The sequence below is a fragment of the Sus scrofa genome, chromosome 14, assembly GCF_054392235.1.
Source record: "Sus scrofa isolate SSC_HxYL_T2T_F1_AM1 chromosome 14, Sscrofa_HxYL_maternal_Yorkshire_Landrace_v2.0, whole genome shotgun sequence".
NCBI classification, from domain to species: domain Eukaryota; kingdom Metazoa; phylum Chordata; class Mammalia; order Artiodactyla; family Suidae; genus Sus; species Sus scrofa.
In genome coordinates, this window is record NC_139396.1 from 61,399,124 (window position 1) to 61,416,811 (window position 17,688).

At 53.7% G+C, this 17,688-nt stretch overlaps 1 protein-coding gene across 1 annotated transcript; it reads right to left on the reverse strand.

Moving 5' to 3' along the window:
- Positions 1-323: 323 nt before the first annotated feature.
- RAB35 (RAB35, member RAS oncogene family) lies at positions 324-17,241 on the reverse strand. The gene is given in 6 exon segments (NM_001243291.1): positions 324-2,535; positions 3,473-3,597; positions 3,677-3,801; positions 8,131-8,254; positions 11,916-11,966; positions 17,062-17,241. Coding segments are annotated over 6 exon segments (606 nt in total). The 5' UTR covers positions 17,114-17,241; the 3' UTR covers positions 324-2,406.
- Positions 17,242-17,688: the final 447 nt, after the last annotated feature.

The window sequence follows — 17,688 nt, forward strand, 5'->3', positions numbered from 1 at the left end:
CCCTGAACAGGTCCAGCAGCTTGGCAGAAACTTCAAGTCAGAAAGAAATCACTGTAGGCAATGCTTCCGCTGAATCCTCCCAGGCACATGGAGAATAAATACGGCGCTTCCCCTGGCATCTTACCACGTGTGCTCCCCACCAACGGGGAAGCTCAATCTGGACCCACCTGTCATGGAGAAAACCAACATGGCTTCTGAAAGCATTCCTGTGCCTCAACAGCCACCTGTGCAGGACTCAGACCAGAACAAAGAGCTGGACACAGTGGGTTGGAAGAAGCCAGGCCCACCTAGAGCACAGCTGGAGAGCAAATAGACCCTGGAAGAAAATTTGGCAGCTTGAACCTTTATTTTTAGTATTTTTTTTTAAAAAGCATAATTAGAAACTTTCAATACAGAAATAATCCTACCAAACCATTTAAAAGTTTTGTTGTTCGACAGGAATTTCACGTCAGATCCACCAGGATGCTGGTCCAGCCTTGAGTCGTTCCCCCCCACCACCCCCCCTTCATGCGTGTGACACTCAGTGGGACAGGCACACTGTTGTCACCAAATCAGCCCACCATCTGGGTCTGGATGTCTGGTTGCTAGAAGCTTCCAGGACCCCCTCCTCTTATTGCTTGAATTTGCAAGCACTGCCACACTGGTGTCACCTGAAATGCTCACAGTCTAGTTGCAGCTCACCCACGAGCCCCAAGCTCTCCACACCACCCACAGGACCTGTGGTCACCAGGACAGTCCTGAGGACGGAGACTCCCAGCCCCCCAGCCAGATGGGGCTGCCTGCTGTCGCTCCCACAGCACCGTCTTCCCAGGCCCAGAGCTCCTCCACCTCTTCCTGTGGCTCCAAAGTGAAGGCCTGTCACACAGAACCACGGCTTTTGGCAGTTTGGGGAGTGGAAAGACAGGTGAGAAGAAACCCCTAGTTTTTATTGATTAAAAACCCATCAACAATGACATGGAAAATCTACAGTGAGATCCGTGATGTGATTGTCCAGTCAGGGCTCAGCCTGGAAATTGAATAAGAAAGGAAATCTAGTAAAACACATCATGGTGTTGGAATAAATTATTCCCAAGTTACGTGATCCTTTTAGGGGAAAGGTGAATGAAGTGTGGTCCTGAGGGGGTGAAGGTGACAGTCAAGATGACCCTGGTTTTTCCTCCAGGGCACCAGGGTGGGTCAAAGCTGGCTCCCAGCCCTGGCGGCCATTCCTTCCCACCAGCTAAGAAGTCCTCCTGCTGCCTTTCTACTAAAACAGTCCAGTCAGTGATCCAAGGCTGCCTGTGTCCACCTCAGAGACATCGTCCCCAGGGCCCAGCAGCCCCTGGCACTCACTCTCCACACTCAAAGGTGCCTGGTGCTGCACTGGAGACCAGGACTCAGTGGGAGGCCCCTCCTTAACGTCCAGGAAGGCAGAGCTGCTTGGCCAAGAGCCCAGGTCCACAACGACCGGCAGCCATTCACTTTTTCTAAAAACACTGGACCCAAAGTGGGGAGGCCACAACTTTCTGCTTGCTGTGCCAACCAAACCTCAGGAAGAAAAAAAAAAAGTATGAGGAACTTAATTCATTTGATTTGGCTTCATTTTTTTCTTTATCTGATAAAATAATGCTCCTTAGCCCCGCTGCAAGACCATCCCTGCACAAACACACCTCTGCCTTTCTGCTGGAACTGAAACAGGTTGGTATATAAGTTAGAAGCCGTGGCTCCCTGGGTTTGTAGCTCAGAGGCATTTAAAAGGCAGGGCAAGAAGTCTGTGGGCCAGCAGGCAGGAGTGACTCCTGATGGGAACCCCCTGGCCCACCTCAAGGCCAGGTTTCCCCAGCTGCCAGAATGGTGATGGGGAGGGGAGGGGAGGGAGCTGGGATGGCACAGGACCCAGCCAGGGGTGAGCCCCTACATGCCAGGGACAGATGCCGACAGCCTGCAGAGAGAACGAGTCACACGGAGCCCACTCCACCAGCCCAAGTTGGCAAAAGGTGCATCAAGAATGCGATCCTGTCTCCTCAGGAAGCTGCTGGCGGTAAGATGGGGTGGGGAGGGGTGTCGCAGCAGGCTGGCATTAAGGAGGAGGCAAAAGCCAGAGCAGGACGAGGGTGATACACTGGTTAAAGCAATATACATTATGTACAAACTCCGGTTAATCAGTCCGCTCGGCTGGCAGCGTCCTCGCTGGGCCCAGGCACCTCGGCCGGGGGGCAGGGGCACCAGAAGGGAAGGGCAGGCTGTCCACCTTCTTGGCACTCGAAGGGGGAGGGGAGGAAGTGCCAATGGCGCCTCCCGGTACAAAACGTGGAGAGAATTCTTTAAATAACGGCACAAAACTGAGACTGTCCCCCAGGAGAGGAGCCCCGCGGCCTGGGGCCGGGGGAGTGGCCGCAGTGCAGTCTCTGCAGTGGGCTGGGGGCATTAGCAGCAGCGTTTCTTTCGTTTACTGTTCTTTGTGAGCTTCACCACATCGTTCTGTTGCTGCTGCTGTTGTTTTGCTAAGTTGTCTTTCTTTGCTCGGAGGACCAGCTCTGTGATGCAGTTGAACATCTGTGAGGATGAAGGAGGCAGGGCAGGCCTCAGACCAGCGTGGAGACCCCCCCCCCACAGCCACCTCCCTGGGCCCAGCTTTCTAGTTCTAATCATCAATTTTTTGTATGTGTGCCCTCAAACCCTTTCTAGAAGGAGGTGGTGAGTTATAAAGGTCAACAAGGAACAATATCAAAGACCTCTGAGCTATGTTTTGGGGAGCTCAATCTCGCAGGGATTTTCCAGTCTTTTAAAGGGGAAAGAACTTTCCTTCAGCTAGAATCTTCAGGTAACACAGATAAAAGGTGCCCCGCTCTGGAGACAGACTAAAAAGCACCCAGAGCCTGCCCACTCCGCGTGCCACCTAGAACCCTCCCTACCCTCCCTGGGCTGCCCCAAGACATCCTTGCGATGTCATCCCCCCATGCTCCTCCACTCCAGGAAAGGTATCAAGCATGTGACATAATTTGCTTCACTCGCTCCTCACAACCTGTCTACACAGGGAACAAGGAGAGGACACAGGGCCTCACCACAGGCCCCTAAGTGGACAGGCATGTGCTTCCCCAGGAGCCCACAGGGAAGCAGCCTGTCTCTGCAGGAGGCTGAGGCCCCAGGCAAAGCCAGAGAGCAGGAAGAGGTGACCACGGTGGGGCAGGGAGGGATGGGGCAGCAGGGACTGAGTGGACACCGTGCACAGCTGTGGTGTGGAGCAGGTCTAAGTTCAACTCAGCTTCTAACGATTTGGGTGACAGTCCCTAAGCTGGAATCTCCATTTCCCATCTGAATGTGAGACTGCTTTAACTCAGAAGGATTGAGATATGAGGTGACAGCTGTAGAGGGCTTAGCATACACAGCAGGCACTCAATAAATGGCAGTTACCATGATGCTTTCTGTCAGCCCCTCATATGCCCCAGGCAGGCCCCACTTGCACCCCTGGCCCCTCTGGCACAGGCCTCACCTCTTCCACATTGACATTCTCTTTAGCACTGGTCTCAAACAACTGGATTCCCATTTGCCCGGCGAATTTGTAGGCATCTTCTGTCTCCACCACCTTTCGTTCAGGGTCGTCATTCTTATTCCCCACTTCAAGGCAAAGCAGAGTCAGCCCGACCACGAGGGAACGCCCGCCACCCACCATCCACCCTGCTGGGTCTGGCCTCACCTAGTATCCGGCACACGTCATCACAGTTCTGGTTGATTTCGTGAAGCCACCGCTTGACGTTGACGAACGATTCAGCACTGGTGACGTCATAAACCACAATGACCCCGTGGGTCCCCCGATAATACCTGTAGGGCCAGGGTCTGTGTCACATCTTCAGCCTAAATACGAGAAGCCCCTTCGTAGGACCTGCCTGCCTGCATCTGGACAGCGGCTGGGAAACAGTAAGTGGGCACAAGCCTCCCCACTCCGGGTCTACTCCCCCTCTGGCCTCTGCTGGACATCCTGGGGCCCAGCTTGCAGGAAGGACACTTGGCAGGACTGCTGCTGGCACTGTCCCCAGACACAGTAGGCCCTATGGTGGCGGTGGTCAACCAGGTTGTTCAGGGGCTTCCAACAGCATGAAGCTTCTTTGAAGTTCTTGTTTTATTTTTAAAATTCAGGCAATGTTTGCATTTGACATAGTATCACTACCACCTTTTTAACATTCAAAAATTGTTTCTGTACTCAAATCTGTCTTAGTAAAATGCCATTCCAAGAAGGCACACCACTCATGAAGCCTTCCAAGGTCTGTGTTCACTCCCCTGGGGCAGGTGGACACCTCCCTTCCTGCCACACTGGGGGCAAGGAGGGCAGGGACACTGCCTGGGCATCCGGGCACATCCAAAGGGCAGACCCTGGGCCTGAGGTCAGCTGAAAGGTCTGCAAGGCAGGAGGATGTGAACATTCCTCTCCAGACACCACCAACCCCCTCACTCATATGCTTCAGGAGGATGGACAGAGGACATTGACTGCGAGGAAGAGGAGGACCGGGCCTCACACTTCCTGAGAGAGCCTTTACTGACCTGGCAGCCAGGGCCACCCCCTGCCCTGACCCTACGCCATCACCTAGCGCTGCAGACTGTCACTCACCAGGGGCTTCTGAGAAGGGGGGAAGAACCACTGCCTGCAAGAGGTCACTCATGGGGGGACAGGCTGCTTCCTCCTGGCCCAGCCCCAAGCATCTCCGCCCTCCTGGGGCTTCTCAGGGCCTGGGCGCTCGGCCTCTCCTGGGGAGCGATTCTGAGATAGCACAGGCTGCGTGAGGATGGAGCCGGCCAGGCTGGCACATGCAGCTCCCTTCTCACCTGCCTTCCCATCAGTACTCTGGCGACTGCACAGTCTACGCCCAGTCACAGGACAAGGGTCAGCCAAGCTCCATCTCCAAAAGGTTGTGGGACCCTGGGAAGTGACTGCATGTACCTCGTGATGCCTCAACTGTAAAATGAGGGTACCAGTACTAACTTTGGGGTGACCATGAGGACTAAGGAGATAATAATATACATTTTCACAAGGGCCAGCTCTTTATTATCACTGTTGATTTAAGTTCCTTCAGTGACAATCTGGGCTCCTGACACAGAAGAAAACCCAGGGACAGCATAGCGAGGCAGCTTCCCTGAGCTGGCCACCAAGGCAGCGAGCAAGAGCCCAACCTGCCTCCCAACCCCAGCTCTCCACCCTCAGACACCTGCTGGCCCCAGGGGCTCTGTTCTGCCCGCAGGTCTGCCTTCCCAGGACAGTGCCCTGCCTTGGGGACCCTAAGCAATCAAGCCAGCCAAGCCCTGGGCCCTGCCCTCCAGAGTGCCAGGTCATCACCTGGTTCCACCTGGTGGACACCCACCTGAGCAGGTGAGGAGAGCATGCTGGCAACCAGGGGACAAAGAAGATTGTCCCCTGCCAGCAAAAGATATGCAACCAGTGGAATGCCTTTCCAGGTTCTCCTTTGCTGAAGACAATCGAAGATGCCAAGAAATGCCTTCAGCCACAGTCCCCACTGCTCCCCAGGAACCTCGCCTTCTCTGGATTTCATCTGGGAGAGAGAACTAGTCAGGGCTCAGAGCCCAGGCGAGAAGGGCACCATGGGCTGCCCACTCCTCTGCCGTCTCAGTCATCACGTCCACGCCCCACAGCCTCGCTCTATGCCAGAACTTCAGACCCCCTGAACTGTATGACAGACATGAGGGGTACCATGTCACCAGTGAGGACATGGGGTCAGTGGAGCAACCTGCTGGCAGTCACAGCTAGGGTCTGAGCCCAGGGCCAGGTACAGAAGGAGCTTCTCTGCCTCTCCCTCCCCCTCACTACCTGACCCCACCCTTCTCTCTCTTTCTCTCTCTCTCTCTCTCTCTCACACACACACACACACACACACACACACACACACACACACACCCCGCCCCCGCAACCTGCGGCCCAGCCACACTGCTCAGGGTCGGTACACCCAGCTACCACAAGGCAAGAAACAGTAATCGGGGGACAACAGGGTCTTCTCGTCAGACTACCAGGATACAGTTTTAGTTTCTTTTTCAATGCCCTGAATCAGAACAGGCCACACTATTGCACCTGGATTGCCCCATCCTTGAAGGAGAACAAGCTCCTGAACTCTTCACAGACTCCTTCCCCTGGCAGGCAGGACACCAGCGAGCAGAGCCACCTCCTCAAGCACCCTGGGTTGCCCTTGGGCGCAGGAGGAACTGTCCGGAGGATGAAGGCGGCAGTTCAGCCTGTTCCCACCCACCCAGAAAGGAGCTGACCTCAGGACTGTGCTCCTCTGATGAACGGCTCAGGCTCCTGGGCCCCACTGCACTGCCCAAAGCATTTCTTGTGGCCACAGGCCCAGTATTCTCAGCTGCCCTGTACCCACAGGAGGCACTAGAGCATCTGCCTCAGCCCCAGCTCTGGGGAGGGGGCGGGACAGCAGAGAGCAGGGTGGTGACCGGTTAAAGACAGAGCTTTGGCTTAGACGGACCTCAGTTCAACTCCTGACTAACCAGCCAAGCTAGGTCACTTCACCTTCTCTGGGCCTTCAGTTTTCTTGTCTATAAATTGGAGATAATCACGGGACTCTTTCCCAGGATTAAATGAGCAGGTGAAGTCCTTAGCAACAACCCCGGCTGGGAGTAAGGACATCCAGGGTCCCTGCCCAGACTTCCCGACCCTGACAAGAAGTCCTGGGAGGCTTATGCCGCCCAAAGGCATGACGTCCACCCTACCCCAAGGAGCCTCGACCCCAGCACCCTCCTTAGTTGAGGCCTCAGGAGCAGCTGCTGAGACGCAAGGGGACTAGTAATGGCAGAGCTGCACCGGGCAACCCCCAGGACAGGGGGTCTCAGTGAGTCACAGACCATGGCACATGTGCTCATCACAGGGCCAGCCCAGTGACAGGCATCTCCTACTCCAGGGCTGCTCAGGCTCTGGCCCCTTGAACTCCCTTACCAGGGCCACCCCCCACCCCCCACCTATCACCACTCCCCACCCAGCCAGCACCCCTGGAGTCCCCGCACACTCCCAGCCACCACGAGGACTCTTCACCCCTCACACTTTCCACCCCCAGAGATCCCCAGATGGGCAGCCAGCCTGGTGTCTGGCCATTTCCACACAGCAGGGAGTAGAGGGGTCTCTGGCAGGCACTTCCTCACACCCTCCTAAGAGATCCACTCACACAAGCTGCTGGCAGTGGTAAAGGAGAGACTAACGGAAGAAGCAACTACTCCAGGCCAGGCACCGGCTCCTATTCTGCATACTCCCAGGTGCAGAGCCAGGCACGGCCCCTCGCAGGGAGCAGGACCCCTAGTGGAAGCTCCCTCATCTGTAAAATGGGATGATGCAAGCACCATCCGTGTGAAGCCCAAGCAATGGGAGTCGACATTAAATCAAAATCCAAAGACAAGCCCTCTGGGAAACCGAAGCACAGAGAGTTTAGGCACCTTGCCCAAGGTTACCAGCAGAGCAGAAATGTAAAATCCAAACTATATGCCTTCAAAGCCCTGCTTTTTCCTGGAAGCTGTTCCATTAACAGCCTGAGAACCAGCAGCCCCTCCACAGAACCCCTGCTGTCTGGAGCTCTAACTGGGTTTTCCTCCTGTTTACAGCTAAGAACCACAAAGGTTCTGCAGCAGCAAAGGAGGGCAACCCTCAGGGTGGGCCAGCTTCCCAGTAAACAGCTTTGGAAGGCAGCCCAGTGGCCTCCTACCTCCCAGTGCTGCTTCCAGGCCCCTCAACAGAGAGAAGTCAGGATGGAGCACGGCCAACCCCAGCTGTCACAGCTGACACCTAACAAGAGTAACTGTCATTGCCTAAGTGACTACCTGTTGAAGCCAACATCACCGTTACTCCATCTTACAGACAACGGAACCCAAGGCCAGAGGGTTGGCTGACTGACGCGCGCTGTCCTGCCAGCTCCACAGCGAGGTGTTCAGTCACTGCCCACTGAGGGCAGGGCCACACCAAGGGCCCTCCTCCTCCTCTCGCTTCTTCAGGAGAAGGAAGGGCTCCACTCGACACCACCCGCTGCTGCCAGCAAGGGGCTCGCCTCCCCACAGCCTTGGGGACCTGCCCCAAGGACATTTCTACCTCGACTCAGCATTAGGGGCTCAACTGTGTCTAAATGTCAGCGGTGAGGTGCTGGCCTGACTCACGTGGAGGTGATGGTGCGGAAGCGCTCCTGCCCAGCCGTGTCCCAGATCTGCAGCTTCACTTTCTCCCCGTTGATCTCTACGGTCCGAATCTTGAAATCCACGCCAATCGTGGTGATGTAACTGCCTGCACACACAAGCATGTTAGCAAGGCCACGGCTGCCCTGGTCAGACCCGCCCCACGCACTCCTTGTGCCTGGAGGACACAGCCCTGAACAAAAAAGACAAGGTTCCTGCCCCAAGGAGCCCTCAGTGGAGGTGAGGACAAAAGACAGGATACAATGAAACAAAGCGATAAAGACAATGTCTAGAGCAATGAGTGCCATGAGGGAAATAAAACAGGATGTGACAGGGGGAGGAGACACGCTCCTTTACTAGAGTGGCCAGGGCATGGACCTGTTGGCTGCGGCCAACAGGGGAGATGATGATGCTCTCGGAGTTTCTCTTTTCTAGTCTATTCCAAACATTTTAAGTGACCCACAAAAGTAACTTCCTAAAATACAAGTCATGACCTGGACAGAAAAGAGAGCAGCAAAAATAGCAATGGGGTGTGTGTGTGGGTGGGTGGGTGTGTGGGGGTGTGTGGGTGGGTGTGGGTGTGTGTGTGTGTAGGGGTGTCATGTGAGGTCAAGCACCAAAGGGAAGTAGGTGGGGAGTAGAGGGCAAAGCCAGATCTTGGGGTTTTCGTACGATTTTCGAGAGCTTGTACTATCTCTTATGTGTGACAAGGAGGCATTGAAGGGTTTTAATCTGAGCCTGAGCTGCACTGTAAATAGCTCTCTTGGGACATCTGCATGAAAGATGGGAGTTGAAGAGAATTTCTAGCGACAAAACAGTCCTGTCCAGGCTTACAGAGGCCCAAATACTAAGAAGAAAGAGCACATGTTCTCACCCCATGTGGAGCTTACAGTGACCCAGTGCCACCAAGACACACTCACATCTGACTATATGAAGTGTGGAAAGTAGATGGGGGAGGGTCAAAGTTCAAAGTAGGGTGGGGATCAAGGAAGGCTCGGGGTAGAAGTCACATTTGGGCTGGCCTGAAAGAACAGGTATGATTTCAAAAGTTGTGATTAGGTGGGGAAAGATCCCACCCAGAGGCAAAAAGCTGAGGCAGAAGCAAAGACAGAGAAAACATTCAGAGAACAAGACGGCATCTGGCTCTCCACAGGGACTGGATGACACCAAGGAGATGGGCCCGGGACCTAGTGCTGATGGCTGAATGAGTGAGCTGGTGAAAACACGAAATAACCAACAAAAGGCATGAGAAAGGAAGTTGGAAAGGTGAGCTGAAGATCATCAAGACCAGTGGCTTTCAACAGGGGATGGCCGAGTGCCCCCAGAGGACCCTGGGCAATGTGTGGAGATATTTTTGGATGTCACAACTAGGCTGGGGGGAAAGCTGCTGGCATCTGGTGGGTGGAGCCCAGGGATGCTGCTCAACATCCTTCAATGCACAGAACAGCGCCCCCCCCAGCAAAGAATTACAAGGCCGAGGGTGTCAATGATGCTAAAGCAGAAACCTTGCTAGAGGCTCTGCTCATATGAGAGAGGACTGCTGAGGTTTTAAACAAAGGAGACCCTGCCAGAGACCTGTATTAACAAGGTGAATTCAACAGTCTGGTATGGGATGGGCAGGAGCTGCTGTAATACTTCAGGCTAGAACCAGCCATGGTCTAAACTAAGATACGGGTAGAAATGGAAAGCAGGGGAGAGGGTGCAAAAGAAAACCCTCCAGGAGCTGAGAGCTGACAGGAGGGGGAGTCAGAGGGACATAATGAGGAAGACAAATGTTTCTCAGCACAGTGAAAAGTGCCCATTAGTCACCATTCTTGAACCACTGACAAATCACTGGTGTTTACTGAGAGGTTATTTAGTCCCAGGCAATCCTCACAATAACTCTGAGTAGGATTGTGGGGGTGATAATCAATCCCACTTTACGGATGAGGGGAGACTCAGTCATACTCATGGTCACAGAGAAGACAACTCTTTCCAACATCACACCACCAGGGGTGTTGCAGGGCCACTGTCAAGAGAAACCCACCTCTCCCCCAGGAGAGAGGCGTCTGCCAGGTAATCGGTCACTTCCTGACTGAAGCGCACCCTTCAACCACATCGCAGGGAATCCAACAGGCAGTCACACCCAGTCTTCGATCACAAAGGCCAGGCCAACCTGAAGTACTGATGTACTCAACCAACACAAACGTGTCCAACTTCACCAGTCAGCAGGGAAACACAAGATTAAATGAGACAGCACTTTATACCCATCAGCTGAGCAAAAATGAAGACCCTTAAGACCCAGCAGCCATCAGTGTTGACAAGGCACTCTTCTGTCCCTTTCAGTGGGAGTGTCCTTTCACATCTTCTGTGAAAGGTGACTTGGCAGTACCTGTGAAAGTTTTTTTTTTTTTTTTTTTCATTTTAGGGGTGCACCTGAGACACATGGAAGTTCATAGGCTAGGATTCAAATCAGAGCTACAGCTGCTGGCCCACGCCACAACCACAGCAACACAGGACCCAATCCATGTCTGCAACCTACACCACAGTTCATGGCAATCCTGGATCCTCAACCCACTGAACGAGGCCAGGGATCAAACCCAAATCCTCAAGGATACTAGTTGGAATTGTTACCACTGAGCCACGACGGGAACTCTGTGAAAGCTTTAAACATACATACCCCTAACCTAGCATTTCCACTTCTTATACTGTAAACAAGAGTAAACACAGAGTGTGTTCCAAGAAATGCAGCATCATTTAAAATAAAGGCAACCAGAAAGTACACACGGATCGAGAACAACACTGCTAATGGACCTCATGCATCCCTGCACAGCCCAGGAAGTTGCACAGCCATTCAAAAGAACCACAGGGACATAGAAGGATGATCCCTGATGTGCTAAGGGGGAGGCAAGGGGCCGACCTGCCACACGTGGAGTTTGACTAAGAGACAAGGCTACCAGGACACCCAAGAGGGTGAGGAAGGGACAGCTTTCCTTTTTCACCTGAGTTTTCTTGTTTGAAACTTTATATAGGTATGTCCTAACCTGTAGTTTTTTCCATCTTTTTAAAATGTTGAGAGAGACACAAAAAAAGACCCTGAGTAGTAAAAGGATGGGCCTGCAAAAGGATTTTTTTTTAATGGCCGTACCCACAGCATATGGGAGTTCCTGGGCCAGGAAGTGAATCTGTGCCACAGCTGTGACCTACGGCACAGCTGCAGCAACATCAGATCCTTAACCCACTGCACTGAGCTGGGGATCAAACCCATATCTCCGCAGTGACCTAAGCCGCTGCAGTCAGATTATTAACCCACTGTACCACAGCGGGAACTCCCAAAAGGATTTTTTGAACTAGATAAAGACAGACCATAGGTGCCAAGGGGAAGGAGTAGGGGAGAGAAGGACTGGGAGTCTGGCATTAGCAAAGGCAAACTAGTATATATCGAATGGATAACAAGGTCCAACTGTATAGCACAGGGAACTATATTTAATATCCTATGGTAATCATAATGGAAATGAGTATGAAAAAAGAGTGTATATAGATATATAACTGAGTCACTTTGCTGCACAGCAGAAATTAAAACATTATAAATCAATCATATACTTCAATAAAATTTTTTTAAAAGAGAGGGAGCAACCACAGAGACCTAACCTATGCCCTGTCCTCCTCCTTCCCAGTCTGCCAATCAGAATGAGGATGTTTCTGATCCAGTCAGAAGCCAGCGCCTTCTGGCACCAGAGGAAAGGATTTCAAATTCAAAACACCCAGCAGCCCCCCAGGGGCACACTCACCTGAGAAAGTGTTGTCTGCAAATCGTAAGAGTAAACTGCTCTTGCCCACACCTGCAGGGGAGAAAGCAGGAGATGAGAGGAGCCTGGGTCCCCACTCCAACCCTGATCCCTCTTCAGGGAGACGGCCAAGGCCTAACTCTTCAGAAGAGCAGTTAGCACTCATCTCCCTCCCCAACCAGCCACCAAGACATCTCTCCCCTCAATCTCTGACCTTTTTCACCATCTCAGTGTAAGACAGGTTGCCCCCAAGTCCCCCAGGAAGAGAAGAGAAATGGACCCATGCTGAGGGCCAGCAACCCTGAAGAAGGGACCCGACAATGGAATTAAGCAGGAGAAGGCCAAGTGATACTGGTCCCAAGGAGTGTCAGGAATGTGGTCCCTAGAAAACACACACACATGTGTGGAGCTTCAGTTTGTGAGCAGTGAGAGACCAGGGGCTGCACAGCTGGGAAGAACCCAGGAGACCATAGGCGCTATTCTGCAGGCAAGGAAAGTAAGGCCCAAATAGAATGAGCCGACTGTTGGCCAGCTTTCCTGGGCTGATGCCATTGGCGGCTGCATGGGTGGGGAGGGGGTGTTCACCCAGGACCCCTCAGCCAGACAGCTCACTGTGCTCAGACCACTTCACTCACCACGGCATCTCCTGTTCTGAGAACAGGCAGAATCCTCATAAAGCTGGCTTCCCTTCAGCACAGCAGCTTTAGCCTCCCGGGCACCTGTCCTATGCCCTGCGTCCTCCTGTCCCTACTACCCCCAAGGCCAGTTGGGTCAACTGAGCACAGAGGGAAAGCACTAGCACACACAGCACTGTGTATGGCCGCGCTTTGATGCTCCTGCAACTCCAACTGCACCTCTTAGATGGGGCACCTGAGGCTCCAAGAAGCTGCACTGGTCTAGGGGCCTTGGTGGGGCCGTGCAGCTGGATCTGAATTCAGGGCTATCCACCCCAGAGCGCCAAGGCTCTTGCCAATACATGCTGCTAGGGGGGCCTTCTTTTGTCTCCTTCAAAAAGTGGAATAAAAAGACCCCAAAGTGGCTTTTATGTCACCCTCCTGTCTGATTTTGAGCAGCAGTGCTATCAAAGCTAGACGCGAGGAGACCCTAACCCAGGGTCTCGGACCCACCACTACCCCCCAAGATTCAAGCGAATTTTGAGTATCCATGCATGGGATGGGGAGGAACCCTCAAGTTAACCTGCTCCTCAGAAGGCGCTGCTCCAGGCGCCCAGAGATGCCCCACGGAATTTGTCTTATGGAGGGAACCTAGTTTGAAGACAGGCTGGGTGCAGCTCTGAGCTGACAGGTGCTGCAGCCCCATCCCTGCCTTGCAGCCCCTGCTGCTCGGGCCACTTCCTCGTTGCGGCCTCTGCGAGACTTCCTGCCGCCCAAGAAGAGCCGCGGTCCTGCGCTGGTCCCTGGTGGCGCTCTGCCCAACACCCCGACACCCCATTGCCCCGCCAGCTCCTTGCTTCCTCCCAGAGCCTCTTGGGTCCGCTTACTCAGCAAAAATTTTGTGTCTGGCCCACTAAGCTGTGAGTTCCTCTAGGAAGGAGATCCTGCTTCACCCACCCTAAGAAAGCCGGGCCCAGCACTTAGTAGGCACCAGCAAAACACTGTTTGGTGAACTCATGACTAAGCCAATGCCAACTGCAGATGGCCATGCTGCCTAACACTACTGCTGCAGGGGCAACAGGAGCCCAAGCTGTGGTGTTCAAACTTGGAGGGGAAGTTGGGGGCGGCAGCAGAATCCTTTTTTTTAAAGGTAAACTGTATCTAACTCCCGAATGTCTGGCGAGGGGAGGAGGGCACTCTCTGCATGAAGCAGAGAAGCAACAGTGCCCAGATAGCTCGGCCTCTCTGAGGTCCCTCCATTCACCCCAAGCTCCTCTGCAGAGCTGCTCAAAACCACTACAGTCCTGTCAAGTGCTGCTTCAGGCCTGACACCCGCCTCCAGCCTCACTCTTCCCTCTGAAAGGAAGGGAAACCCAGCCCGAGACACACCATCTCCTAAATATCCCTAAAGAGGCGTCCCTGGGACCATCCACCCCACAGCACCCGCCTAAGCAAGTGATAGGTACCGCCAGTGCCTTCACCACAGCCAAAATCAGCAGCTGCTCAAGGGTCATTTCCAGCATGAAACCCAACCAGTCCAGCCCCATCATCCTCTTCCCTGCAGGGAGCACAGGTCCCAGCCCCCAATGCCGCTTGGGAGTCAGGAGACATAGATTTATTTTGCAATAAAACCTTACCCACCACTCTCAGTCACCACCACTCCCCCTACACCAAGCTCCCTGCTCTCCCCTGCTTTCTGCCTCTTAGCCTACACAGATGCTCTGGTCCTCAAAAAGCCTCCACAGAAGTCCCCGCTCTCGGCTGTGTTCCTCCCTTGCGCTCTAGTTCCCTCACTCCTCTTTGCTTCAGTTATACGACTGTTGAAGACCCTTAGACTTTTGAGTAAAGTGTTTTCCATTTTAATCCTGGCTCAGCAACTAATTCACTGTATGACCTCAGACAAGTCACTCCCCTCTCTGAGCCTCAGTTCACTCATCTGTAAAGTTAAAGGCTTTAACTAGATCTCTGACGGCCACTGCAGCCTCCAGGTTCTAAAAACGAGGATGGCTGGCCCCATGGATCAGATGAAATGCTGTTACAAATCAAAGCCAACACCAGGAAAGTATAAGATAAAGTATGTAATCTTAGGCACAAAGAAGAGCTGCAAAAGCTGAGAGAGTGTATTCCAGAAGCATGTACAATGTGGCAGAGTGGGAAGAAGAGCTCTAGACTTATAAATAAAGAAACTAACATCCATTGAAGGCCTACTGTTTGCCAGGCCTGACACCAGCTGCTCACAAAGCATTGATGTACATTAACTCCTGGCTTTGCCTCTGACGAGCCGTGTGACTTGGGGCAAGTCATTCAGCTCCTCTGAGCCTTAGTTTCCTTATTTGACAAACCACACAGGCAACAGGTGAGAACCAGATGAGAGAGTGTCTGTGGAATCATTTGAAAATACTTAAGAAATCACCACATAAAAGGCCAGGTTCAGGGCAGGGCGTGATGTTAGTCTCCTTGCTCAGTTGCCAAAGCACTGTTTGAACTTCCATGGCTACCACCTCCCAGCTTCAAAAGCACTGGGCTTTGAGTATCAGCTGTCAAGAGAAATTAAACTGCAAAGGATCCATCTCCTCTACACATACAGTCCTATATGCTCAGGCTTAACCAGGAACCAGATCACATAAATCTTGACCCAGTGAGTTTTCTTCCACACATGACTTCTGAGTGAAAAATCAATACACCATGCAAAACGTACAGCGAGATAGGTGGCCAAAACCATCTCCTGGGTTTCTTGGGGGAGAAAAGCCAAAAAGTTGCATCTTCTTGCTGAGCTATCCATTTCTGAATATCAACACACAGGCCTCAGATGTCTTGTAGAAGGATAAGGACCTGACTATGGTGGGCTGACTAACTCCAAAAGGACAGAAATCACCCTGTGCCAGCCCCTGAGAACCAAGGTGAGGGCTGAAATCAAATCCTGAAAGGCATAAGCCTCAGGACCCCATGAAACACCATAGGCCTTCTCCAAAAGCAAGGCTACAGCTTCTCTAGTTTTCTTTCATTCAAACCACTCCACCTTCCTAACTCCTCTGTCAGCCACAGCTACTCTTCATCTCCCTAGTTAGCCCCTAACTTTTCTCCCTTCCACCAGCAATCACAGAAACCCCAGATACCCTTCACCTTATCCAAACCATCAGCCCCGTCCCAATCCAGCTCCACAACAAGACCAAAACCCACCCACTTTCCTGGCCCAGCTGTCACAACACCGCCACATCAGTTACTGACAACACCTTTGATTTCCCCTCTTTCCTTAATAATCCATGAGCTCCACCACCAACCTGGCCTCTGCCTCCAGTCACATGACCTCGATGCCCACATTCAACTCAAGTCTGGTCTATAAACTTGGCACTTTCCCAAGCCTCCTTCCCCATCATAAAGTCCCAGGGCCTCAGCTACGCTCCCAGAAACCTCCTGGGGCCTGCTTCCCTGACCTCTTGGTCACCCCTTTAATAAACCTGCTTACCTGCCGCACTCCAAACACCTCTAAAAACCCTCCACCCTTTCTCAGAAACCAGACTAGCTTTTCCGAGGGTACTTGATATTCATTCATTCATTCATTCGACAAATATATATTAGGCACCTACTGGGTGCCAGGCACTGCACTAGCCACTGGAGAGTGAGCACTGCCCCAAGCTCTCTAGGAGTGTATAAACGGTCAAAGCACTTTTGTAATGTTGGCAGACCCACCTCCAATATCTGTCTAGCATCTAGTGTACAATACGTAACAGCAAACATATACTAAGAACTCACTATGTGTCAGACACTTTTCCCAACATAGTGTGTGCAATATCTCACTGAATACTCAATCAGCTCAGTGAGGCAGATCGTACTACTATTTCATTTTTACAGATGAGGAAACGGAAGCATACAGAGATAATAATTCAGCAGGAATGTGCCAGTCCTTGAGTGAAGTGCTTTACCTGTCTTACTTCATTTAAACCTCACAGGAATCTCATGAGGAAGGTTCTGGGAATATCCCCATTTTACAGAGGATGAAACTGAAGCTTCCAAAGGCTACTGATAACCACATCGATTGCTAACATCTACCTAGAGCTAGCTCACTCCACCAGGTCGAGTGTTAAGCACTTTTCCAGCTTTATCTCATCCAATACTCACACCACCCTACGAGGCAAGTCCCCAATTCTCAGATGAGGAAACTGAGGCTCGGAAAGGCGAAACAATTCGCCCAAGGTCAGAATGAGGAAGCTAGTAGTCCCGGGACTCGAACCTGGGTCCCTCCAACTCCAGACACCGCGCGACTTGACCAAGGTCACACGTGAGGCAGGGGCCGGCGCGACCAGTGGACCGGGAGCCCAGCCCCGAGCCCCGCGCACCCGGCCCCTCGGCTCCGTATCCCCGCGCCCCAGCCTCACCTCGGAGCCGCCCCGAGCCCCTCCGCGCGCCCCTGCAGCCGCCGGCTGCCCCACCCGCCCCGCGCGGGCCGGCACCTCCCCGCCAGTCTGCCCGCCCCGAGGCCCCTGCGGGCCGCGCCCGGCAGGGCCCACGCCGCCTCCGGCCGCCGCGGCCCTTACCGCTGTCGCCGATGATGAGCAGCTTGAAGAGGTGGTCGTAGTCCCGGGCCATGGCGGGCGGGGGAGGCGCGCGCGGGCGGGCGGGGTCGGTGCTGGCCTCGCGATCCGCAGCTCCCTCCGGGCTGCTCCGGCAGCGGCGGATCCACTTCCCGAACAAACAGCCGGAACTGACAGAAACACCTCCCTCCGCTCCCCCTCCTCCTCCTCCTCCTCTTCAGCAGCCGCCGCCGCTGCCACCGCCTCCCTCCTTCCCGCCCCGCCCCGCCACTGCGCAGGCGCAGCGCCTGTCCCCGCCTCTGCGCAGCCGCGGCCGCAGCCAGCCGCGCCCTCTCCGCGCTCACGCACTGCGCGTGCGCCCAGGCAGAGTCCCGCGGGCGAGGGCTGGCCTTTCCTGCGTCTTTTCGCCGATCACAGCAGCCGCCGCCGCCCGCAGCCCGCAGCCCGCGGCCTGGAGGGTTCGGAGAGCAGAGCTGCGGTGGAACCCTAATTGGAAGAAGCCTAGAATGAGGAAGAAGTCCGGCCGTGGCCCGGAAAAGACCCGCTCCTTCATCTTCAAGACCCGCAAGCGCTGCGGAGAGGAAAAGACTGGCAGTGACCGCTGGGGCGGGGCTTACGCCGAGCTCCCGG